We start from the raw sequence: 27,126 nt of genomic DNA on the forward strand, positions 1-27,126 counted from the left end.
TAACCCCACGAGATCTTAAGGGACAATGGGCGCAGAATAAAGGCTTGGTGCCACCACTCCGATTCAAAGGGGTGGTTGTGCACGCCTCCTGAGGAAATCAGCATTTGTCATTACTGACGGAATGGTTGCTCTCCCTCTTTGGCTTCTCGCTACTTTTTGCCTTTGCAGTCCCATTTACAGTATCAGTTGTATTATATATATATATATATATATATATATATATATATATCACAATGGTCATTATACGTGTATACGAGAGATATATTACTCGCCCCCCCCCCTTTCTTTTTTTATTCCAAATAAAATTGCCTCCTTATGCAATTGAAGTTTTGGTCCTCATTTGACGACTTTGCAGTTAGAACATTGCTTACAATAAACTAGAGTTTTACTACGTAGCTTTTAATTAGGCACTGATCGCAGATGTTGCGTCAACTATATTTCAGCCAAGTTCTCGAAACGGCAGCTCTGTACGCACTGGTCGAGTTATTCTGAGGTGAGAATTTATCTATGTGCAGACGCCAGTGATCAAGACCGTAATGCGGGCTGCATGGTTGGTCTGTCATACTGGGATCCTCAGTAGCCCTAAAAAAGGCAGCGACATACATAAGAACGAGACAGAACGGGACGCTAGCGCTGTATAGCGCTGCCTGTCACTCAGGATCCCAATAACCCGCCGCTGCTTTTTGTGTGTCAGAGGGGGATAGGTTGAACTCAGTAGCGATGAAAATTAACGAACAGACGATCACCCAGCCAGATGTTTTGCGAAGGGCCAACGGAGCAAAAGCTCCGTGCCAAAGTCAGCAGCGGTAGCTGCTGTCCTGCTTGGCTCTTGCAGCAACTTGTTATGGCTCATTGTTATGACTGGTCGTACATGATTGAAGCGGGGAAACAGGTTCCACTGTTAACGGAGGCGCCGAGCTTCTGGGCTCGTATTTACAAAAACGTACATGCACTACAACTCTTCGTAAAAATCAGTCGCAACGAATTGTGATGACGGACTAATATTTAGAACAGGCAGACAGCTAGTGGCAAACAGCAGTTACGAACGAGAAGCTTTGTGAATTCGGCCCTTCATTCGGCGTGCTTTATACTTTCTTTTTACGAAGAAGAACCGTATTTGCCGAGTTCACCCAGGAAGATATTTCTGGCATGAACTACACAGCCTCGTCGATATTGGGTCGGCGCTCCGCTGCCGTGGCCGTTACGTACTATAGCTAAGTTGACGCACGGTCCGCTGCAGCGTCCGGAGCATGCGAGCACAGATGCTGCGAGCGGGTGCGTGCGCCGCGCCAAGCGGCACCGGCGAGGAATTAAGGAGCGCGTCCCGAGAATGATAAAAGGAAATAAATCAAGTGGCAAAACGAATAATATGCAGTTCTTGACAAGCAGCGTTCGTCACTCCGAACACGGCGCTTCGTCGCAAAGGCGACCGACTCCCCAACCAACCGAATGTGTGTGAGCACAGACGTTCGATGCTGTCCTGGAGGAGCAGCGTTCGTCGCCTTGAGGACGAATAACGTGCATCTAGATATAACAAAACTTAATAGTCATCGGTATCACAGGATGTGCAATGGTGGCGTTCGTTTCTCTGAGAAGCAGAGCATACAAATAGCGTGCTCGCCAATTGTCCGGCAGCATCAGCAGAAGCGAGATTGCTCGTGTCGCTTGGAGATGTCAGTCATCGCGTATTGCGGCGGAGATCTCACCATTTTTTAATGCGAAGCATTCTTTTCCTCATGCCAGGTACTTCGCGGCAGGTTCCTGCCACGCCTCACTTCAGCCCTCGTCAATAAAAAACAGCAAGTACGTAAAAATAACTTGATTTGGGCGAGTTGGTTCATCTTGAGTAAAACTCGAAGCAGCACGAAGAAGACGAGGACAGGAATCGAAAACAAAGCGCTCGTCCTGTTGTGTTTGTTTTCGGTTCTTGTCCTCGTATTCTTCGCGCTGCTTCAAGTTTTACCCAGCAAGTACGTATCCGATGGTGGGATTGAACCAAGGCCTCCATAGCCATTTACCCAATGCTACGAATCGAATTTAGTTGCATAGCATTTAAGTAATCGCATTACATAGATTCCGACAAGTGCTTCTGATCTCCATAATTTTTTTTTTATTCATAAACGCTACTTATGTGACCATAAAGAGCGCGCTGCCTTATTCTGGAAGCATGAGGGAACCTATGCATGAAAGCGTTATTTTATATGGTGGCGGCAGCTCCAAAATCTTAACCGCAACTCGCCGGCAAATTTTGAGCAGCCATTTTGCGGTCCCAATCAGGCTGATGATCGTGGCGCATTCCTACTTTTTTTTTTCCCTTACGCTCTGACTGTCAGAGGATGATGGTTAGCTTACTGCACTCTCCTGAACGGAGGGGATGGAGAGACGAGCAAACCCACCCCACGCCCGTTTAAAGGAAGGTTAGACTTCTGACCGGCGATATAGGCCTACGTCTGATCAACCTCGAACCAGAGGCGTGCGACGGCCTGGAGACTGATGAGAAACACTGTGGTTGTCATTGTTAGGAGAAAAGGTCCTATCTTCTGCAGCCCCAAAAAGGGAGTACGACTCAGAACAACACCACCTAGGAGCACCCCCTATAGGGTAGGGGGAGTGGGAGTGAAAGTATAGAGAGGGGAGGTAGTAAAGTTCGGCAGTATCCCGTGGCCAAGACGGCCGGAGGCAGGTGGCATCTATAACCTGTTTGCCAACATCAGCCAACTAGCCCAATTAACCGTTTTGTTGCAACATGGTATCCCCAAGGTAGTTGATGATTGCCCTGAAGATCTGACGTTGGCAACGGGTGGGGAAGAGGAAGTCGTCAAAGCGTGTCGCGCGGAGGCCCTGGCGACGAAGGGTGGCGGTTAGCGTAGCTCGCCGAGCGTGTAGTGCGGGGCAATGGTATAAGAGGTGCTCGATCCAGGGTCTCTGCTGCCCCGCACACCAACTCTGTTCCTCGCTGTGCGCCGGCGATCAAGTGAGGAACCGGTCGGGCGGCTTGCGGGCCAATACGGAGCCTCATTTAGATCGCCGCGGCCGTCGGCGGGCGTGGCGGCACGCAACGCCGAGACGTGCACGCACTTTGTGACACTGACATGGACATCGCGATGTTGGCACGCGACTCTTGTCAATTTTTTTTAATTAAATGCATTGCAATGCGCGCAGGAAACCTGTATATACCTTCACTATATATACGTTGTCAGTTTCTTTTGGTTGAACACATCAAATTTGTTTATTTAGAATTGCGTGACGCATGAAACACGTAAAGCAACACCTTCTGGAGCATGGTGGTGCGTGCTTGGTAGCATTATCTCACGTCCAAAATGTAAGCTGCATTCAGCGCTGTCATTGCACTTCACATGCACGTAAAATAAAAGAGGGTTTTCGAGTTGTTCGTTGATAAAGAATATGTTTATCAGCCTTCTAAGCAACAAGGGAGACGGTTCGTTTATAGGGCTCACATAGGCTCTATTTCATTGGCGGCTGAGGGCAAAGCTTATTGAATGAATCAGATTACTTGTACTACACTAATGACAGCAGCCAAAGTGGCCTGTCTGGGTGGTCCCTCATTATCTTGTACCCACATTGCTAATCTTAGATTAGCCCACCAATTCATCTTGCGGCGGCAGATATATCCTCACAAACTACACTAAATCTAGACTCGCATGGAGGCTCCCTCGGAAGCATGGATATAAAGGAGAGTCCAAAAAGTCATAGTTACAAGTTTACTCAATCACCGCGTTGTCATATTGATAGCCACATCGCAGATTACGTCATGCTCGTAGCCGTAACACTAAGCGGCAGGTTATTATTCACAGCGCAGAAGAGAACAAGTACAAAGCACATATTGCGAACCTGTGTGAGCAGCGACGCCCACACGTGTGTTTCCGTTTTGTAAGCGGCACGCACAGGGCCGGTTTGAAATGTGAAGATTCTTTTCGCTCGATTCCATTCCTCTCTTATCATCTACCGCTGACGTCCGGCCAATCCTGGTGATAACGTAGGCAGAGCGCCGTACTAACTACTTACGAAGTTTGAAGTTTGAAGTTTGAAGTTTGAAGTTTATTGAATACTTAGTTCAGACACAAAAGTATAGATATTTAGTACAGAAAGCGCGAAAAAAGCGCAAGAAAAGAAGAAAGAAAGAAAAAAGAAACGTTTGATAGAATAACTGCATTACCTTGGCCCAGCTGTTCAACTAGAATAATGAAGAAACGGGCAGCTAATCCAAAAGAAAACGCCTTATGATTATCAAAGCACTCTATAATGTAATATGGGTGAGATGAAGTGGTCAACTTTACCAGCTTGCCTTACATGTGTATTGCAATCGATAATCGCACTTACTATGAAATGGAGTAGAAAATCAGTAACGTTGGGGAAAAGAGGTAGTATGTGAAAGAAGTAGTTCCTAACTTTTTTGCAGGCGTTCTTTTATTAGAGCGCTGCTGGTAAAATGAAACAGGCTGGCGCTCGAGCGCGGTGGACAGTTCCTCGCAAATTACAAGCGAACTTCTTGCCCCGTAGTACAGTTTGTTAAATTGAGCTTGAAAGGCACGGAAATATAACGCCAAGTAAGCGAAACACAAAGCGCAGGAGATCCCTTGACTGCGCCAATATTGACTCCTCGAGAAGAGATTGGCAGATGAAGGTGAGGGGTCGGCGACAAACTGTTACACGAGCAGCGACTATTTCCAGACGGTGGACGCTATTGACTCCGGCCCATAAAGAAGAATACCGGTTGTCGGCAAAAAAAAAATAAAAGGAATGCAAAGAAAAACGTGCAGCGTTGTTCAAGCACAGGGCATCGGGTCTGTTCATTAAACTTCAATAAGCCCATTATAGGAAGGACGGCCGGCATCTGTGTCGCGCTCCGGGTGCGATTGTCTTCGAGCGCGTGGCAAATCTAATTTCTATGCCCGTGGGCCGTGTGTTTGTGTTACTATTGTCTCGCTCTCTTTTCGAGGACAATCGGGGGCTCTCGCGTTCTCAATCCTCGAAAGAAAGTCGGCCAAGACCCTTCGACCGATGACCGCCAAGCTTTGGGGCGCTGAGAAAGGTGTTTTCGCATATTTGCGTGCTTATACGTACCCACCGGAACGACGCTAGCGAACTGAATCATAATGTTTACGAATGTTGTTTTCCTGCGCGCGTCGCAAGCTGGCACAGTGAAACCGGAGCTTTCACATACGCGTCAATTTCGCAATTATTGGCTCTCGAGATGTCCGAAATACAGCCTCCCTCTTTGTTCTCTTGGCTTAACGCCGACAATATATTGTGAACCGAGACGGTGGAAAAAATAGAAGGGCATATTTTTTTTATCGTGATTGTCTCGCTCTCGAAACGCACACAGTATTAAATTGAGATTTCACGCACCCATACATGGAATAGGGCATCTTATTCGTATGAGCTGAGGTCACAGTTGCGTTTTCAGAATTGGTAATGCACAGCGCCGTCCTGGCAGCCGTACCTTTTTTCTTTCGTTTCTTATTCTTTTTCTTTTTTTTTTTCTTTCAAGATATCTAGCCGGAAGCGCGCACACTCTGCATTGTGTTGTTGAAAAGGATCCCCCACGGCACATTTATCTGTGACGGAACGAACAAGGCTTCAGCTCAGATAGGAGCCGAGCCTTCGCAATCTGCAAACGAATTGGCATACTAGATTCATTTCATTCCAAATGACACGTCGGATAGCTGGCCGAAACTCTGAGAAATATGCAGGAGGATGCGCAAAATTAAATCTTAGTCTCAAGTATACGCGATTAAAGCCTCCCTTTTGTTTAATTCAGGAACATGGAAGATTGAACTAAGTCAATTCCTCGACTGTTGTTCTTGATGCGAAGCGCTTGCATTCGCTGCATTTCAAATAGTCAACACTCTGGTATGGTTCCAGCTAGCCGTTTTTTTATTAAAAGTCAGTGTAACTGCTCAGTAGTTCACTCATTCTCACAGTGATCGTAGTAACAAATTCGTGATGTTGTCATATCTAGTCTATAAATACGCCGGCTAACACAATGGACACGACGTCTGCCTGCGTCAAGAGACTTGTCTCCTCACTGGAGTGAAACGTTCCAACGTCCTATGCGGTGGTTTTCCCATCGACATTTACTTGCCACCAATTTGGGGCCAACTTAAGCCGTCAGTGCGGTACGTGTGTTTTTCACCGATGGATTCATTGTAACATATGACCCATCTGGAGTTTTACTGTTGCTTAATTGTAGGCTTCATCGCACTTGCGAAACTTCCATGCACCCTCAAGACGCGCCTCCCTCTCCGATTCGCAACGTTTCCAAGATATTCAGCACCCGTCGTACCTGCCACCATGTCCAAAAGATTTCACACAGTGTGACACCTCATCCCAAAACTTCATCGTGCCTTCAAATTGCACATCACTAACTTAACTCTAATATAGCAAAATTTGGCCGCCAAACGGACTTGACTCCTTTACATATTTTGCAGTGGCGCATAAATAACTGCACTGTTTTACTTGACTCCAATATATTTCTGCGCGAGATTGTCGAGAGAGAGAGAAAGAAAGGGAACGAAAGACAAGGAGGTTAGCCAGTGTAAATAGCGGCTGGCTACCCTGTACTGGGGAAAAGGGTAAAGGGAATAAAAGGTGATAGAAGAAACAAATAAATAAAAAAATTGAAGTAAGAAAATTCGCACAATAACGCGACCCAACGTTCAAAGCCGGTCGCACAATTCACAAGCCCTTAAGAACTTCAGCAGAGCCCTTAAGGCCTTGAGTGCCGAAGCCCGTCTAGACCAGTGTCCTAAAACTTTTTCCTCTGTGAGGGGGCGATTGTCCAGTTTTTCAAGCGCAGTCGCGAGCACTTTTCTTGCCACATTGTAGCGGGGACAGTAACAGAGGAGGTGCTTGATTGTCTCCTCGCAGCCACAGTTGTCGCAAGCAGGGCTGTCAGGTATTCCAATGCGGAAGGAATAGGCGTTAGTGAATGCCACGCCGAGCCACGGGCGGCACAGAAGTGTTGCTTCTGCTCGTGCTAACCCTGGTGGAAGACGGAGTTGCAGACGTGGATCCAATCTGTCGGCGTGTTGCTGAAATCACTGGTGTACCACAGAGTCTGCGTAAGCTCGCGTGCGAGGGAACGACGTTTTGTGGCTGCGTCTGTTCTCGACAGTGGTATTGATATAATACGGGCACCATCGTGGGCCGATCGGGCAGCGTCATCCGCATTGTGATTTACCTAAATTCCGCAGTGACCCCGTATCCACTGGTAGATGATGTTGTGCCCCATGTCGGTTGCATGGTGATGAAGTAGTCGGATGTCTGCGACTAATTGTGCGTTAGGTCCGTGGTTAGAAGGGGACAGCAGGCAATGGAGAGCTGCCTTCGAGTCCCAAAAGATGGACCATGACTGTGACGATTTGGGACCAATAACTTCCAGAGCAGCACGGATATCCGCGAGTTCTGCAGCCGTCGATGATGTAATGTGAGACGTCTTGAATTGGATGGTGACAGATTACACGGGAATTACCAATGCTCCAGCTGAACTTTTGGAGGAGACAGAACCATCCGTGTAAACGTAGGTGGGTTCTCTGTGCTCTTCACGCATGAATGAAAGCACGGTTTGTTTGAGGGCGAATGACAACATCTCCGTTTTCTTTTTGATACCGGGAATTACAAGAAGGGCTTGGATTGGATGCAGGCACCACAGTGGTAGAGATGGTCGTGCTGCAGTCGTGAATTTCGACGGTAAAGTTCCGTGGTTGGCGGCGATAATCGTGCTAAACGCTGAACGAGGTCGAGCGGCAGGCAGGGAGGCGAGGTGATGCGATGGAAGTCGGGCAAAGTGCCTGGTGTGCATTCTTAAAGCGTCGACTTGAATCTACGTGTTGATGGGGTGGTCATGCCCGATGGCTATTGTTACTGCCGTGGATGCACACCTGGGAAGCTTGCCAAGACATATTCGCAGAGCTTGAGCTTGCACAGAGTGGAGGGCACGGAGGTTGGTCTTACTGGTCCCATTCAGTACAGGTAAGCTATAGCGTAGGATACCCAGGAAGAGTGCGTCATAGAGTTGGAGTATCGCCCTCACAGATGCACCCCATGACTTTCCCGCGAGAAATCTGAGGACATGGGTTACCATGGCCAGCTTCTTTTTTGGGTAGGAGATATGAGGGCTCCAGGAGAGGTCTCGACCGATTATCACTCCTAGAAAACGGTGCATATTCTCGTAGATGATTGGCTGTCCATTAATTTTGACAACGTACGGTCTCATTGCTTTGCGCGTGAAAGCGACCATAGAGCACTTCTCTGATGACACCCCCAGACCTCGTGCTCGAAGATAACCTGATGTTACTGTGGCCGCTTTTTGGAGTCTGGCGCGCACCTGGGGACGCGTAACTCCTGATGACCAAATCCTCCGCATAGATCGACATATGGACGGATTGCGGAAGGGAATGAACCAGGTGATGAGCACTAGATTAAATACAGTGGGGCTTAAGACTGCACCTTGTGGTACGCCACGGTAGGTGTTGTGCTGCGATGTCACACCATCCTCTGTTTGCACAAATAATGACCTGTCCTTCAAATAGCTGAGTATCCTTCGAAAAATAAGGCCACCCAGGCCGACATCGCCAAAGCGTCCAGGATTGCTCGATGAGTTATGTTGTCATAAGCGCTTTTAACGTCCAGGAACATCGCCGCTGACAGTCTCTTTAGGGTTTTTTCGTGCTGAACAGACGAGACAAGATCTATAACGTTGTCTATAGAATAACGTCTGCGTTGGAATCCTGCCATAGCGTCAGGGTATATCTCGTACTGTTCTAGATACCACTCCAGATGTGTCAGCACCATCCTCTCCATCACCTTTCCTAGGCAACTGGCCAGAGCAATGTGACGATAAACGCCACGTTCTAGAGGCGATTTGCCTGGTTTGAGCAGAGGCACAAAGCGGCTGGACTTCCATGCAGCAGGAACCACTCCTTCACGCCACGAATTGTTGTACACGTCCAGAAGAGCATGCCGGGCTGTTTGACCGAGGTTGGCAAGAGCTGCGTACGTCACCCCGTCAGGCCCAGGCGATGAGGAACGTCTGCACGCTGCCAATGCCGCTTGCAACTCCTCGATGGAAAACAGAATGTCCATACGAGAATCTCTCGAGATGGGGACGTCATAGGGGTCATGCGCGGTGAACGAGGATGGTTGACCGGCAACCTTCAAACAGAAGTCCTCCGCTATGTCGATCTCTCAGCGACCTTGGTAGAGAGCCAGGCACTTGAAGGGGTGGTGTTGTTGCAGCGATGTTCGAAGACCGCGCACGGCCCTCCAAATATATGACAGGGGTATATGTGGGTCAAGGGAATCACAGAAACTCTTCCATCTTAGAGACTGCAGTAAGTTGATCCGACGCTGGATCTTCTTCTGTATGCGTCTCGACTCCCTTAAGTCGTAGATGGACTTGGTGCGCCGCTAACGTCGTTCAGCGCGACGGCGAATTGCTCGGAGGCGTTTCAATTCCGCTTCGAATTCAGAAAATTTCGGAATAGGCCTAAAAACGCTAGTGGCCTTTTGAGCAGCGTCGTTAATTAGCTCCTCGATGTTTCCAGGTACACAGTTCTGAGACTTTTGACACATCTGCTCCATGAGGAGCGTGTATTTCGGCCAGTCGATGCGTTGAACTGTGGTATAGTGTGACCTATTCCTTCGACTTTAACATAACTTGGAACATGGTCACTACCATGCGTTTCGCGGTCCGCGAACCATTTCACACTGCTACTGAAGGATCTTGAAACAAAAGTCGAGTCCAGGCAGCTGCTGTAAGTCAATCCCCGCAAAAAATTGGGACTTCCATCATTTAGGCAGCAGAGTTTATGGTTCGACGCCAAGGTTAGTACACGTCGTCTTCGGCAATCCATCTTTAAGCTTCCCTATAGCGGATGATGCGCATTGAAATCGCCGGTAATAATCCATGGTCCAGGTGTCGCTTTTAAAATTGCACTTAGTCTTGCGTTTTTAAATCGGCTCGAAAGTGAAATGTAGACACCTACGAGCGAGAGTGTGACGTTCTTCCATTTTACTGTCAAGAATACGTACTGATTGTCGTCATCAGGTGCCACTGGGTGTAAAACATAAGTGAAATCGCATCTGACATAAACGATGACTTTTCTGCGGTCGCTACAGGTGCCAGACATGAAAGCTTCATATCCTGATAAGCGGATCGCGCTCTCAATGTCTGGGTCACAAATAACGATGATTGGAAATTTGTTCTTAAAAACAAAGCGACGAAAGTCCGAAATGCGGATTTAAGGCCACGGGAATTCCACTGGAAGATAGACGCTTCCTTGACTTGTTTAAGGAACGAGTGCAGAGGAGCAGCCATGGTGCTTCTCAAGACTGGACAGTACTGGATTCAGCGCATCCAGTATCTGAAGCGCACCTCGAGCCGCCGGAGTGTGTATGGACGTCAGGAGAACTCGGAACGTGTTCATGAGGGCCCGTATCATGGTGACAACTTGTTTGTCGTCTTCTTGGCTGCTGTCCGAAGGTGAAGCATGATTTGGCGAGCGTGCGTCATGTAGCTTCTCCGCTGGTTGGTCTAGCCTTGGCAACGGAGGCCACTCCTCGCGTAAGGCAATAACATTCGATACTTTTTGCGTAGGATCCTCGCTGCTAGTATTGCTAGTTGTCTGTGGAAGTGTGTGGACTGTCGGCGGACGCGGTGCATCCTTAGCAATAGCAGTGGGTTTCCTCGACGATCTCAGGCAATATGAACGCCAGCGTCGCACCTTAGCGGCAGCCTCCTGGTGCGACGAACCATCCCTGACCATTTGCCTCAATACCTTTATCTCCTTTTGCACATGTGGGCAATTCTTGGAAGATGCGTCGTGAGAGCCTTGGTAATTGGCGCAATTTTGGTTTTCTGTACGACAGGCGTCGGAGCTGTGCGACCCAGAGCATCGTGAGCACACGGCTGTCTTTGTGCAAACTGCACTAACATGCCCTATCCTTTGACACTTCCGGCACTGAAGCGACTTTGGCACAAAAGGCCGTACTACTTGTCGAAAGTGACCGACCTTGACGTGTGATGGTAGGCTGTCTCCTTTGAAAGTTATCTTCACGCAGTTCAATTTCCCTAGGCGACGGCCTTGCAATATGGCAATTCCCTCTGTCGCCAGCTTGATGAGTATAAGCAGGTCGGCATCGCTTATGGAATTGTCTACATCATACACAACACCGGCCACAGAGGTATGTTCATCTTGTTTGTAGCAGCGTACGTTGATGTTATCCAGCACCTCCACATTGCTCAAAACATCTATAGCGCGCTGTGGTCTAAGACATCTGTAGCGAGAATGTTCTTACGGGTGCTGATTCTTATATACATCTTTGATCTGACCCGGAACAAGGGCCTCGAGCGCTACAGATGTAGCTTGGCGGTTGAGCCGGTTTATATTGTCGCAGCCACAGGCACAAGTAAAATTGTGTACTCCGATGCATCCTCCTTAGGGCGGCCAGGAGGATGCAAAAGAAGATCCAACGTCGCATGGATAGATTAGCATCGGAACGTTGGGCAACGTTTTGCCAGACACTAGACCCCCGAAAGCCACTGTCTCACATTTGGAAAACGGTGCAAGGTCTGCGTTGCCTTCCGGAACAGCGTTTTCCATTCAAGGCACTCGCGCTCTTCCAAGGGCGGCAAGACATCGATGTCGCAGAGGACTTTTGTGCTATGATCGCCGACCAAGCGACTCGTCCAGATCCTCCAGCCCGAGGTGACGTCCCCCACTCCCGGGATTGCCGCATGGACCTTCCATTTACAATGGAGGAGCTCGAGGCGGCACTAGCTCTCTGCAGGCGCTCTTCATCTCCGGGTCCAGATGGTATATCATACCGAGCCTTGTGCTATCTTGGAGAATCTGCACGGAGAGAATTGTTGAGCCCTTACAACTCCTCATGGCAGGAGGGAAACGTTCCTGACGAATGGAAAGTAAGCCGCCTGGTGCCACTCTTGAAGCAGGGCAAATCCCAACTCGAGCTCACCTCTTACCGCCCAATAGCGCTGGCCAGCTGTGTAGGCAAGGTAATGGAACGGATGCTCCTTGGCCGCCTAGAATGGTACCTTGAACACTACAAGATTTATCCGAATTCCTTGGCTGGTTTCCGACGTGACCGCTCTTCCATCGACAATGTAGTTGATCTCGTTTCGTATGTTCAGCACGAAAGGTCCCGTAAGCGTTTATCTGCAGCTTTATTCTTAGATGTGAAAGGCGCATACGATAACGTATTACATGAGTCCATTCTCGATGCTCTTGCGACGGTTGGCCTAGGTGGTCGAGTCTTCTTGTGGATTGCAAGTTACCTATCTGCAAGATCATTCTTTGTGTTAACTGACGATGGCCCGACTACGCGACGCTATACAAGCAGAGGCGTTCCTCAAGGCGGTGCTCTCAGCCCGACGCTATTCAACCTCGCTCTTCTTGGACTTGCTGAATACTTACCAACTACCATCAAGATTTCAATATACGCAGACGACATCTGTGTCTGGACTTCGGCAGTCACACGTCCTCAGATACGTGCGCGGCTTCAAAGAGCAGCAACTTTGACAGCGAGCTACTTGTGTAAACAAGGTCTCAGCATATCACCAGAAAAATGCGCACTAGTGGCATTTACTCGCAAACCAATGACGCCTTATGTCATCTCAATCAGTGGGCGGACCATTTCCTATGTCAGAACCCACAAGTTTCTTGGCGTAATCATTGACCGAGACCTCTGTTGGAGCCCACACGTGGCCTACATGAAACGGCGCCTGACAGCAACTTCTCAGTTGTTTAAATACTTGACAGGAAAGACATGGGGGATGTCAGTAGACGCAATGCTGAAACTCTACAGAGCTCTCTTTCTCGGGTTTTTAAGATATAGTCTACCTGTACTGAACAACACTTGCAAGACAAATATTCGTGTTCTGCAGGCAGCACAAGCTCAATCACTCAGAGTTTGCCTTGGTTTACCCAGATGCACGTCAACAGAGGCAACTATTGCGATTTCTCGGGACCATCCGATGCAAACTCACATTACGGTGGAAGCCCTGAGAACGCACATCAGACATTTTGCACGTGCCCCCTATCACCACCTTGCAACACTACCTTCGGACCGGCGCCAAGCATCGTTCTCTAAAACTATCATCAAGTACAACGACAAACTTCCCTCGGGCTTCACCGCTGCATCTAAACCATCGATACCCCCTTGGTGTCTTATTAGCCCCACAGTACATCTCAGTGCACCAGGAATCAAGAAAAAATCTGAGCTATCGTCACCTGTGCTGAAACAACTGTCTCTGCTTCTTCTACACGAGAGGTATGCGGACAGTGTACATATTTATACTGATGGTTCCACAAACCTCCAGTGTTCGTCCGGTGCTGTGGTTGTCCCAGCAAGAGCTATTACCATTAGCTTCAGGACTGACCACCCAACGGCATCGACATCTGCGGAACTAGCTGCTCTTCGTGCGGCACTTCGTTTCGTCAATCGGGAGTCACCTCGACAATGGTCAATCTTCAGTGACTCAAAGGCAGCCCTACAATCTGTGCTATCAGCTCTGCGTCGCGGGCCATACGAACAGCTCGTATTCGATATTAGATACTTACTCCATACATCACAGGAGAAAGAACACCACGTGACGTTTCAGTGGCTTCCAAGTCACTGCGGCGTCATAGGGAATGAAAACGCCGATAATGCCGCTCGGGCAGCTCTTGATGACACACAGGAAGAGGCCATACCGCTCTCACGGTCCGACACAGCCAGCAGACTTCGAGTGCTTGCACAGGAGATCACGCTCTCTCTATGGTGCACACAAAGCAGCCAGACCAACCGGAGCAATCGTCACTACCACCTGCCCTCTTTGATGCATCTCTGTATGCCAACTGGACTCCGCCGAAAAGAGGCCACTATGCTTTATCGCTTATGGCTAGGGGTGGCATTCACGAAATCTTATTCATTCCTCATTGGAATGGCCGACAACCCTTTTTGCAATGCCTGCCTTTGCGAAGAGACGCTAGAACATATTCTATGCGACTGTTCTGAATATAATGTTCCGAGACAGTCCCTGACGTCCGTTCTAGCACACCTGGACAATCGACCACTGTCAATTGAAACCATTCTCGCGTGTCGTCGACAGAAGACATCGCAGCTGAAAGCAACGAAGGGACTGCTTAGGTTTTTAAAGGAAACGGGCTTGGACAAGCGGCTATGACAGTGATGTCACGTACCACGCAAGAGTGACGGACTGCGACTGACGATGTGTGTGTTGTGTACGTTATGTGCTCTCTCTCTCTCTCTCCTCCCCATCTTTCATTCCCCCTCACCCCGCTCCCATGTGTAGGGTAGCAAACCGGTTGTCCTGAACTGGTTAACCTCCCTGCCTTTCCTTCTCCACTCTTTCCTTCCTTCCTTCCTTCGTGTACTCCGATGACTTTCGCGTCGGGATCACAGTAGCCTTACTTGCGGAAGGAGATGTCCTGGCGAATCTTCTCTTTGCTTTGCGCTTTGCTACGGGCACGAAGCCACTGTCATCCGAGGTCTCATCACTGGTCGCTGAGTCGATCACAATGTCTTCGCTGTCAGTGTCACTCGGGTGACTAGACCGCTTTCTCGGCGCGGCCGCTGTTGACGTGGAAGGACCCGGCACCCCTCCAGGTGACTCCACATCAATCGCCGTAGTTATGGGAGCGGCGTCTCTCACAAAGTAGCATTGGAAATCGCCGAGACAGAAAAGCAGCGTTCCATACAACAAACCTTCCTCGAATTTTGTGTCACGGTTAGCTTCTCTAGAAAAACATGTCGCACACTCTTCTGTAATCGTCGCGTACTTTGACGCCGGGTCAAGTAAAGTTCGCCTAAACTCACTAAAACTCGTTCAAACAGCGATATTAACTCGATACCTTAACTTCCAATACGGAAAGCTGCATAATACCCCTGACACACGGGCACTCTAAAATCCTTTAGGTAAGGAGACATCTACCGGAAAGGCGTTCAAGCGCAGTGACACACGACAAAAGAGTATCTCCCTCCCGGCAATGTTCCTTTGCGGGAAAGAAGGTCGGGCATCTACTTTTCGAGCGGAAAGGTGTACACGCGCACGCAGCGTGCACAACTCATCAATAGAAGAAAACCTGTTACATAATTACGGTGCCCCGTAAGTCTTTTTTTTTTTTACCTTGGAAAACGTTTTCATTTTTAGCGGTAATGCGATTTGTTCAACAGGGAAGATTTACTCTAGCTATGCTCTCAAACACCCGCACCACGTCGTTAGCGCCGCCATGTTGAATTCCGAATATGCGCAATGTAAGCCTTCAAAAATGGGGAAATGTTTTTAGGTTCGAAAATCACTAAATGCGCAAATTCTTGTGAATGTTTTCTCTCTTGCTGTTCTAACAAACAGCGCTTTTTTTTTTTTTTTTTTTTTTTTGCAGCGTTCATTTGAGGAACCACCTAAAGAAGTTAGTGCGCTGCTGTGTGTCATCGGCGCAACTCCTTTCTGCAAACGGTCCTTTGGAGTAACAAAAGGGGTTTCCTGCAAAGGACTTTACTTTTGCCCATGTGTCAGGGGTATAAGGCTCGCTAAGTCATTTTTGTTTAAAGTTTCAACGCAAAGCTTACGGCTCGTATTATCGCCGCTTGCACTACAATCTGTGTTAAGCTGCATGTTTTCCTCCGTTAACACTCGTTGACTTTGGCCGTGCGTTCTCTGGCGGCGCCGGGTGCCCGAAATTTCTTTCCAACATCTTTCGGTTGACCAACCGAAGCTGCACCCGTGCTCGCTGTAGAGTCCGTCGCTCGGGACTCGCACAGCAGCGCGAAGTGCAGCTGAGCCGCCTTGATCGACCTGGCTCACGTCCGCGTATGCGCACAGACACCGCCGAGGAGGGGCAGTTGCTGCCGGCGCTTTTCCCACAGGCCTGCACGGTTCCCTTCTCCGGAAGCCTATTGTTAGGTGAACCCGGCACTCTGGTGGGCATGGCTCATTGCCCATCGGCGATGTACGGGCGCACGCTCACGGGCAGCCCCCCACGTCGGTTCGCGCCTCGAGGGCTGTAATCGGCCTGCGTAAACCACTCCCCCGTCCACAACACCGCGGGTTTTGTTTTCTTGTCCGGCGCGCGGTGACGTGACGTGCACGGCTCGGGTTGTCAGATCTCCGGTCGCCGTCGGCAGCAGCGCCGCCTCGGCCGGTGAGTGGACTGAACGGCAGTCAGCGTGCTACATTTGTGGCTCGAATCCGCCTTGTATATTGCGTTTTTTTTTTTTTTTTTTTTTTTTTTTCATCCGCCGAGGAAAAAGACACCCTCGCGTCCGCTCGGAGACGCGTCCGTGGTTCACACGGGACTGGCGGCGCTTTGAGGCAGAGAAAGGGGACAGCCTGTCACGCGACGAGCTCGCACGCAAAGGAAGTGGCCTAACGCGCGTCGCTGTCGCGGGGTCGGAGGTGACACCGCATTGCGTGCTAACATGCGCGCAGTCGTGAGAGAAAGCGAAGCGCTAGGCCCCAGTATATACGGATTATTTCTTTCTCGCTCATATGTAGCAGATACAAATGTATCGAACGTGGTTTGCGTTCAACAAAATATTTAGCTTGCTCAGAATTACGAGTTAGTTCACCATCTTGCAGTAGGCTTGCACGGATATCATGCTTGAAGTGTCAAGTGAAGCGCGGAGGGGGAAAAAAATGGAGTTCGAGAGAACACTGTAACCGAGTACTGCTCAAGGAAATGTTCAGAAATGACGAGAATGATTTTTATGTATACTAAATCCTATTGTTGGTCGGGTTGTCCTTTACGGCCGCACCGAGCTTCCAGCTGAGTGATTCTGTAATTCTGTGATGATCACGAATACGGGGGCAGTGTTGGCAACTCAACCCCTATGGCTCCGTTGTACACAGTGCCGCTGCACATTCAAGGCAGTTGCAGTTTTACGGCCTCATTGTGCCACATCTTGACAAACCGCGAACTCCTCGATCTATCGGGGCCCACCAAAAGCCCAATGCAAGCCCGACTAAATCTAGTGTTTTGATACATGCGGATGCACCACGCGACTTCACGCGGTGACGAACTTGTACGTTGTTATATTTCTGCTTGCTTAGAGCGCTGTCGCTTAATTTTAACGAGGCATTCAAGCGCGTGTTTAATGGGAAAATGCTTAAGCGTTTTACATCACATGTGTGGATTTTAATTAGACCAGTGGGTGACCCTACTCGCCTCCTGTAGCTTCTATGAAACGAAATAAATCACGCTTACTCGCTTTATTGACTTTCTTTGACGAAATATTCATTTCTTTCGGCAAGGGACGCATAAAAAAATTTTGCGTAGCTTGCACTAGTGGCGCATGGCTAAAAATACGGCGGAGCTGATCGGCACCTAGCTCGACCTGGCCTTACGGGTTATGCTTTTCCGGAATTTATTGATTATTGATCGATTATTGATTAGCTATTGATTGGCTATCGATTGGCTATCGCAAGGTGAAGCGAGGCGCATCTGTGCGCAGTGACGTCATCGCTAGGCGAGTTTTATCGAGCGCTGCGCGGGGAAATGAAAAGCCTAAACAGCTCCGCTGTTAAAACCATTGTGGGAGCCCAGTTCTTGAACGCTCCCTGCGTTTAAAAAAAAGGTTTACTGTCATTTTCCTCCACATTAGTCGGACTTTCAGGCGAGCCAATTGTGTCAGCTCTTCCACCGATTACGTGTGTTTCACGGCACGCTTCTGTTGACTGGTTCTCGTTGCGTGTCTTACGAACGAGCAAGTGTGTACACTACCGGATAAGCGTTTGCATAAGAATAAGCTAAAGAAACATGTTGCAGTCCAGGAATGTACTTTAGGTTGCACTCATAGATTGAATAACTTCCCTACTAGTAGTACTGCAAGCTAATGCTATTTCCTTCGCCGTTTATATTGGGTCATGACGTGTGAAAACGGCACGGAAAATATATAGCTGTCCTGTCCGCTCTTTCATGTGGTGTCTTTTGCACAGTTTTTCCGCATCGAAGCCATGCCACCAAAGCACCTTAAACGCCTTTTGTGTATATGATGACTGGTTATCTTGTGCGACACATTTGGCGTGGCACAACGTCGTTAACCTGAAAGCTTCTTGCCTTAACCTCCTTTCTCAATTTTATTCTGTATCGCGCCACGTGATCCAATTTTAAATTCGGCGCACAGAGCACGTGCTCCATGCTCTGGAACCTTGCATAGTTTTTGATTTCGCGCCAACGGCACCATCAATGACTAGCGTCCGACGAAGAGCCGATTGCGTGACACCATCGTCACGCCAGTTGGAGAAGTCATCCATGGGGCCTCGTTGCGGAATGACCGAGCGGACACTCGGACGCTGCAAACAGTTGCGGATCAGCGCGCAACACACGGACGGGGCAACAGATACATACAAACTGGTACATCTCAGTCTTGTTATGCGCTTGTCTGCTGCAGTGAAATAATAACGCGCCGAACTGTGGGCCACTCTTTCAACGTACAAGCTGCTGGCCACTTCTGGGCGAAGGTCTTGGTCAGAACGCCGGTATAGACTCATTGTTCTGCCTACACTTGCTCTGCTACGTGCAGCGTTGAGCCCCTTACACGCTCCACTTTTCGCCTACATGCACCGCGCTTGTTTTGGGCTACGTCTCTTTAGTGCCTAAGCTGCAGTTAAACTGCTCTGGAGGCTGCTGCAGCGAGGATTGCACCATTTCGGAGTAATTTCAAGTTTACGAACATGTCGGAAGGGACGCCAGTTCCCTTTGTCTTCCTTTTGTTGGCACCGGCAAGGAAGTTTGCATGAAAGTTGTGTGCGATACGCAAGCAGAAATTGCGAGTGACATGTGCGGCTTAACTGTTCCTAATTAGTAACCCTATATACAGCGTTCGGCAAGAGCGTACCCACCGGTGTGTTTGTTGTGACAACATTCTCGAGGCCCCAGCAGGCTCTCTGCCCAATCGGGGCTGGCCTGGGATGAGCTCCCAGCAGCGGCCGGCGCTCTCTTCTTCGCACGGTAGTACAGGCGGAGGTGCGCTTTTGTTGGCCCAATTCCAGCACGCTTTCATTCTCACGTGCGCTCGCAGGCCAAGGTCCTGGCACGCTAAGCCCGAAGATCGCCGCGCTTCGCTGTCCGTTTGTTCCCTTGGCGGCCGAGTTCAGAAAAGGGTGTGGGAGGCTCTTTCCGGGCGATGATTAAGGAACGCCGCACAGCTGGGGCCGTCCGCGCCGGCGGCGCTCCAAATTGGAGCACACTCCGGCCGAAGGTCAATGCCAGCGCCCGGACCTACGGGCCGGACTCTCGGACGTGCCGCAGGTGCGATGGGATCCCAAAAGGCGCTGCGGAGGGGGAGGCGTCGGAGGGTTGGGTCCTAGGACGAGTGTTATTTGACATCTGGCGGACCTTCTTAATTGCTGCCGCGCCGGCGATTACCTAGCGGCGCGCCGACTAATCGGTCCCGCGTGCGCCTGCGCGTGACAGTGGGGGACTTGCACACCGTCCGGGCCCACGGCCCCTTCGAGGCCCGCTGCTCGTAATGAGGCCGCCGTCTACGAGCGGCCCGCGGTGGTTCCCGCAGCAAGAACTTTCTCGGGGTGCCGAGTACGTACACACTCTGCTGTGACAACACGTTGCGATGAACGTCCTCTCGCCTTGGACTCCGAGCGCAGTGCAAGCCTCGGGAGACTGGAACTTCCGCGAGGAAAAAGGAGATTTCGCGCTGTTGTATAAGGAAGCGCTTGCGTGGGCTCTAATCGGGCACATTGTATCTCCCCCTCCTCTTCATATCGTTTTTTTTTTTTTTCTTCTTCCGTGCTATCTACTGCTTGAAAGAAATGGCACCGTTAGGTCGTACCTAAATGACATTCACGGACGTTCTCGTGCACTTTTTTTTTCTTTTCTTTGTCTTGCTTTCAGGAGGGCGGAGCATATCTTTCCTGAAGGGAGAGCATCTAATGATTCAGACTGTGGATAACGGGTGCTGTCGGTTGACGTTGTCTTTCTCCTCTGCGCAGCTGCGAGACTTGGTGGTGAACGGCGACCTGTTGTGCTCCAAAGAGGAGGCAGCCGTGTTAGCGGGCGTACAGCTCCGCATTGAAGAAACCTGGCCCAGCAACGCACGCACGCGCCATGTCCTCGGCTCAGAGCAGCTCGGAAAGCTCGTCCCCATCACCGAAGATGCCAAGGTCAGTCACGTGGTCTCCTTGTGGTGCTTCCTGCGAAGTGTACGTGTCGCATTAGGCAAACAGCAATGACGCGTTACAGAAGTGAAGAAAGATACAAACAGGACCTGGCTTGAGCCGTCGCATATGCAGCATACCGAGAGAGACAGAAATATTTATTTAGAAAGAGAGACGTCTGCTTCTCCAATGAGAGCAAGTTCGCTCCAAAACCTTTACGCTTCTAGAGGGAAGGACTCGTGGTCAGAGAAATACAGGCGAAAGAACAGTGCAAATATAAACTCCGCTCACATTTTCGCCATACACTCGGTGTGCACGGCAACCAATGTGTACTGTATATGATTCTTTCTTTTTTTTTTGCGCTAGCGTTGGAAAACTACTTGGACGAAGACGAACACAAAGAATCGGGATGCTAGGGCAAAAAAAAAGATAGATACTCACCAACTAGCGCACTTTCAAGCTTTGCTGTCTGCGTATGCGCCAAGTACAGAACTAACAGCACACTAATCTAGTTGGATGTCGTTCATCTTGAAGAATAAGATCTTGAACACTGACGGGGATCAGAACACGAAACGTTTGCTCGCTAGCAATTGAATTTCATTCACGTAAGAAATGAGACACATAAACACAAGCAACAAATCCGCTGTAGACAGAAGATAGCAAGTGAAAAATTAAAGTACTACATATACGCAATTTATTTCTTAATCAAAATCAATTTGTGCTTGTGCTTGTCAGTTCTCGCTCTCTTATGCGCAGTATGCGTACAATATCCGTTATGATGGGTTACTTTACGACTATCTGACAGGTAGGTAACTTAATTAACAGCGCACAACAAATACATTGTATGCCAAATGAGTTTGCATCCTGTAAACGAAATATTGGTAACATTGATAATAGTTTTATTTTCGTTAGGGAGTTCTTAAGCGCGAGCGAAATATTCCTTTGATCGTGTGCTGGTTTGTTTACTTCTGAAAATGTTAATATAGACAACAACATCGAAATAGGCATTCCTAGGCACGACAAGTGCCACTATAATTGCCAATAAGTGCCAATAAGTGCCACTAAAATGTTTCTAGACGTGTAGTTCATGCTTATATTGTTAACTAGGCACTATAAAGACGTAAGGAAAAAAATGGGCATTTTCTCTACAGTTCAGGCCGCTAGTGATTAGGGATCGCGTTGTGGAAAGTTACCAAAGTTTTATTAATGGCGGTTCGGAGCTCTGTGATGCCTCCAACAGTGTGTCATTTCGTAACTGGTGGATTCATTAAGACAGAAATGAGTAAAAGCAAATTATGGCTTGTGATAAATAAGCAGGAAAAGTTTCAAGATTGTAGGCACGTTAGGGTCACAGGAAGGAATTCTGAACATGCAATCAGAGCCTTTAAAATGGCCTATCGAGCAGTCAACTAAATTTTAGAATTGTAGCTGCAATAAAACGGCTTACTATTTCTGCCTGTGTTGCACATACAGTATGTTTTTTTTCTTACTTCGAACACTTTATTTTTAAAGACACCTGCAAAATTTACTCGAATCACGTCGCTACAGGCGAATTATCTGCCCAGGCGGACATCATTTGCAAGAAAAAACAAAGCAATCTATCCCCTAATTAAACTAATCACATCAAATAACTCCTCAAGTACAAACTTTACGACACATGCTTATATTGAAAAGTTGAAGGGAACCGGTATAAAAATCGAGTTCCTAGTTGCTAGATTTAATAACAACCATTTAGACCGACATAAATGGCATTAAAGTATTGGTAATGTAACGATTCCACTCCAATAACATTATTTTTTGCGCTTCGTCAATGTCAGAGCGGTGCTCCGTCAGCGTTATCAACGGGATCAGCCAGCCGTGAATGGTTAATGATATGAATGGCATAGAATCGAATGGAAGGAATCAGTACATTATACCGGCCCTGATCACGCAAGCAGCACCGCGAAGCGCGGCTCGCGCTCCAACCCACCTGTGACGCACTAGAGCGGTGTAAAAAATTCGGCAGACACACGTAAGACTGCTTAGGTGTGGGAATGCGAAAACATTATAGTCCCTTTGATGAAACCATTAGTCAGCCAGATGGCTGCGACGTGACGTTTGCAATCATACACGCACTAGGCACACCTTTAGTCAGCCATAACCGTGGAGCCACCGAGGTCATAACAGGGAGGCAATACAATTCATGTGGTCAGAAGGAATTTTCCCCTCCATTTCTGCCAATTAAGTAAAAAAAAATCGCAAAGCTTACCTTTCGGAATTCGCAAATATTTCCTTTCGTAAGTGCTATTTTCCATAGGTCGTCCGCTTTCACTAATGATATGTCTAGCATGCGGATTGGCTAGAATTTCCTCTTACAAACTATTCTAGCATAAGAGCTTTTTGTGAATACGGGCCTTCAGCGCTCGTTAACTGAACGTCAGTTAACGTCACCGCTCGATATGTAAGGAATGTTGCGTCATTCAAAGGGGGGGGGGGGGGGGGGGGGGAAGGTCAAGATGGCTATTCCTGCTAAGCCTTCCACCTGCCGCCGTGGATCGGTGACTATAGCGTTCTGTGGCTGTTATAACCCTTGGTGCAGTGTCTGGACGTTGCACCCTATAATCTAATTTGTAAGCCTTCTATTCCCACGTTCTAATTTCACAGAGAAGCACTATTTGCCGGTGCGTTTTGTTTGCGTGCAGTATACTCGCCCGTTTTGTTCGGCACCCGTGTTCATGAAAACGCTCTTACGCAACAATTATTCGTGAGAGTAGATGCCAGCCATTTGATATGTTGGACATACGTATTATTAGCGAAGTCGGCCACCCAACGGGAAACAGCACTTGTGAAACGAAAAGCTCCATTAATTTGGCCCCAGTAGCAGGCGTCGTATGCGGCCGCGATGCCGTACCAATAAAAAGTTTTCGCAATAAAAGCAGCGGTGGCTCCATCTGTCGCTAAAAGCCTGAAGACACTTCGCAGTCTGCCGTCGCAGTGACGGCCGCTTCGCTCTGTAAGGACAGACGACGCCACCTTTCCTCCAGTTAGATCCCTTTCCCCCTTTTCTTCTTGTATCAATAAAATAAGGACAGCATTGGTCATTCACTGTGAGAATATAAAAGCAATAGCACGACAAATTTGTATTTTTACGATATTTTACATGTGACGAAATTGAGTACTATTGCCGCAAGATGCAAATTACCAAGAAGCGCGCAATGTAGTAGAAGAAAAGAGAACACATGTTTTCCGAAAGAAGGTTTTGTTGCAACATTTCTAATTTGTAAATCACTGCGGAAACAAGATGTGAAATATCTGTGCGTGTTGCGTCTGTTTACGTGCCCGCAATTACGTTGCAGGGACGTGCCCTTCTATGCATATTTCGGCATGCATGCGTGCATATGCAAACTAGTTGGCTGGAACAACCACTGTTTTCGGCTCACCACTATACCTGAGTCGCCATTGCATTGTTGTTCTTGGGCTTTACCAGACGACTGTGACTGCATTCTTGTCATCGCCCCTACTACGCATTTAAATTAATGTTTTTATTGCCCCTGCGAGTAGTACGTAGTATGCACATGAGAAGTGTGATAGGCTGTCCGTAACATTGCTTCTGGAAATTGAAAGCGCGAACGAGCACGTGACGTTACATTCGCTGGAACGGGTGACGTCACTCCTTCAGAAGTGACGCAGGACCACGTGAGCTATATGGCAGCGGTGTTTAGGAAGGGCTTGTGACATTTTCATTTGCTGTCGGGATGTTTGTGTTCCGCTTGCTGCGGGCGTCGCTTCATTCCCCTCCGTGGATCAGTGCTTCTGCGCCGCAGCTGCTTGGTTGTCGAGTCGGCTGTAAGCCAAATCCCCCGATGTAGGTAACGAGGTCCAGTCGGCGGTGTTATCATGAAGATGGGACGTCGATTCCATACTTCGACTTCACCAGCCCGATGGCTTACGTAGACGCATTGGCTGCACGCGCAAAACCTTTAAGGGCATTTCTTGGTGGTGATATCATGGCCCGCGCACACTTCGATAAATGTGAGACTCCATCCTCGGCCGGCTGCTTGGCAGTGTGACAGGTGGGCCTATATGATGCCAGCCCTGAAGTCCCTGTGAGGCTTGATCGTGAATGGACTTATGCAGAGTGCGTCCCTCCTTCAGTCGACTATTTATGCATCATTGCGCTATCGAAAAAAAATATACCCTATTATTCCTGTATCCAATAATCCCATACGACATACGGTAACAAACGGGCTTTTATATGGGATCCCATATGTTTCATATGGGATCCCATATGTTTCATATTGGATATGGGATATAGGAGTATTGGATATGGGATTATTGGATATGGGAGTTATGAGACACATGCTTCTTTCTTTTTTTCTGTTTGAAAAGGCGGGCACTTATGCGCAAGAACAATTTTAGCTCATTTACAACCCCCGCTGCGACGGTAACGTCGAATGCTCGCATGCCTGTAATGCCCGTTCACACTGTGAGATTTCCGGTCGCCGAACTTGTCGCCGACCGCCGGAAAATCCACGTCACGCGACGTCGGTAAGGGGGAGGGGGGCGGGGGTTTGGTATGCACGCTTTATAACTGAACAGTGAAACAGTGCAAGGGTGGTCCAAGCAGACGATCTCTCACAACGATTCCTCTGTGCCTTCCATTTGTCCCGTCCCTGCGCTCTGCGCTGTTTCTCTGTTTAGTTACATCGGAAGAGTCCTTAACTAGCGGTCATGTCTCTGTCGTTATTGAGAGGGGATGCAAAAAGAACGAGTTAATTTTAATTCGAAATTATTATACAGTGAGCCGGACCTCAGTGATCTGTACCCGAAAACCCTAACTTACCCTTGGCAAAGCGGAATAGAAGGTGAGCTTAACATTATGTTAATAAGTAGAGGAAATTAGGCAGAAGAAATAACATGGACAGCCAAGATGCCTCAGCCTACGATGATTGTGTCTGAGAAGGAAGCCGATAGACACCGTCGCAATGCCCAAAATGGCACCAAGGCGCTGCCGAAACACCCGAGCGACGCGCTGCGCGTTCTGAAGCGCTTAGAGTGTCGAAGTATAGGCACCTGGAAAACTAGACTGCTGAAGAACGCACGCCGAGTCTTAATGGGTGTACATAACAGTAAAGGAAACACTGCGTACTTCACTAGAAGTCCTTATGTGTACCGCGGTGCGCGTGACTCGTATGGTGTCTGAGCGTGTGTCATGCGCTACAATTGGTTGTCGCTCAATATGGTGAGGAATCAACCACAACGAGTAGACATAACATCTATGGTATACACAGTGATTACACTAGCACACAAACCTGGAGTAGTGGGCCAGGTGATCAGCCAGGCTACCACCTCCAGCTTCTCATGAAGTTATCATTGCTGATAACATAGAATATGACCAGAACAAACAACAGTGAAGCCCAAATGAGTCACATTGAGAAACTGCAAGAGGGACACAACTATGCTTTCACATACCTCTTGCTAAAGTGTAGCTCGAGGTCTTGGATGGTTGCAGCTGCGGAACATACAATAGATGGTAGGGCACTTTTCATATTGCAGCAGAGCGCCCCTTCTCAGCATATCCCACAACATTCTGGCTTAATTGCACGCCAAATGTGTGCGCGCGTCGCTGCTGGGTGTGTTACCATATGCTACCGTTGCATATGATTTTGCAAAACTAATTCCTTTTTGTTTACCTCATTCACTCTTGCCTGCCTATTCCTCAGGCATTTCGCTGGTTGATCTGAGTACCTCAAATGAAATACGACTGTGGTTCCCTTTGCTGGTCAGGTATTCTATAAAGCTGGTCGAGTCGTCTAAATAGTGCAAAGAGCTGCTTTGTATGCGCTGCTATTGCGCCATAATTTAACATTGTAGCTTGATTATGCCACCTGTAAGGTCCTATTCGGACAACGCCGAACAGCGTTGCCTCCTTCGTGGAAATGACGCACCATTTCTAATTATTAGCGCACATTTATTTGTTTTCTTTGACCCGGGTTCGTTGGTTATCCTGGCTTGCCTTTTTAGCAAGAAACCCAAGCACGCCGGCAATGCGAAGCTACCTATTAGGTCATCCCATGACACGCATCGTCCTTGTTTTTTTTTTTCGTTGCTTTTATCAATGTCTGCAGCGAAAGACTGAGAAGCGTAAATTGTTCTTTAGGGGCTCTCAAGCTCTCCAATTTACGAGGCCCAGAAGTCATGAGATTTTTGCTCTGTAGTTTCAGATCATCTTGAGCTCGCTGGGCACGTCGTTGATATAATCTACTATAGCCAAGGCATGCCGCACTCCCTTCGAAGCTGCAACCTGACCGGACCTCCCTCGTTTGAATCGAGCATACTCTTCAACCTTGGCTCCTGAAACAGGTCCATTGTGAGCTTCGATCACGTATGAGGTCTCCCTGCTTCGTCATTCAAAAGTTGTGTTCGACGGAAACAGGTCTGCCGTGACTAATGTGGGATTCCAGCAGAGTATCCGGAAACTTGGAGCGCCTGAGAACCAGCGTTCCAATAATTGCGTGGGAGCACGTCTCGCGACTTTAACATGGCCGTTCCGGAATTACTATTCCAGGCGCAAAATGTTGCTAGTTACTCCATCAAAAATCACCCATCAGCTACAACTGAAGCAGAGCATGAATGAGGGCACTCGTCTCTTCCACGTGCTGCGGCTCCAAATTTATTTGTGGTTCAGACTGGGCATCGTCAAACGTCATATCAGTGTGCCGAGAAGTCGCTCTAGTGGACGCGACCCGATAATTTCGCGATCGCTCTTGTGTCGTTTTGGGCGTCGGTCTTCTGGCACCAACTTCGGGGAACGAGAGAAAATTATAGCGACTCATCTGATGCTAGGTTCGCGTAACGCTTTGCAGGATCGTTGAAGCCGCGTTACTTTTGATACAGGAAGGAATGCAGCTGTTCACTAAGGTTTGTTTAGGCATGTGTCACGATCGATATGCGCTACATATTGATGATGGTCGCGAGTAAACGAACGC

The 27,126-nt window shown here is 48.6% G+C and overlaps 1 protein-coding gene across 2 annotated transcripts in view; it reads left to right on the forward strand.

Annotated features, from left to right (window-relative positions):
- Positions 1-27,126, forward strand: part of LOC119459349 (1-phosphatidylinositol 4,5-bisphosphate phosphodiesterase epsilon-1) — a 236,732-nt gene that overhangs the window by 61,667 nt on the left and 147,939 nt on the right. For both annotated transcript variants that reach the window (XM_049666212.1, XM_049666218.1), the window contains one exon: positions 19,994-20,164. In XM_049666212.1, coding sequence (XP_049522169.1) covers positions 19,994-20,164 — 171 coding nt within the window. The remainder of the gene's footprint in view (positions 1-19,993; positions 20,165-27,126) is intronic.

Source organism: Dermacentor silvarum, chromosome 1, assembly GCF_013339745.2.
Source record: "Dermacentor silvarum isolate Dsil-2018 chromosome 1, BIME_Dsil_1.4, whole genome shotgun sequence".
Taxonomy (NCBI): Eukaryota; Metazoa; Arthropoda; class Arachnida; order Ixodida; family Ixodidae; genus Dermacentor; species Dermacentor silvarum.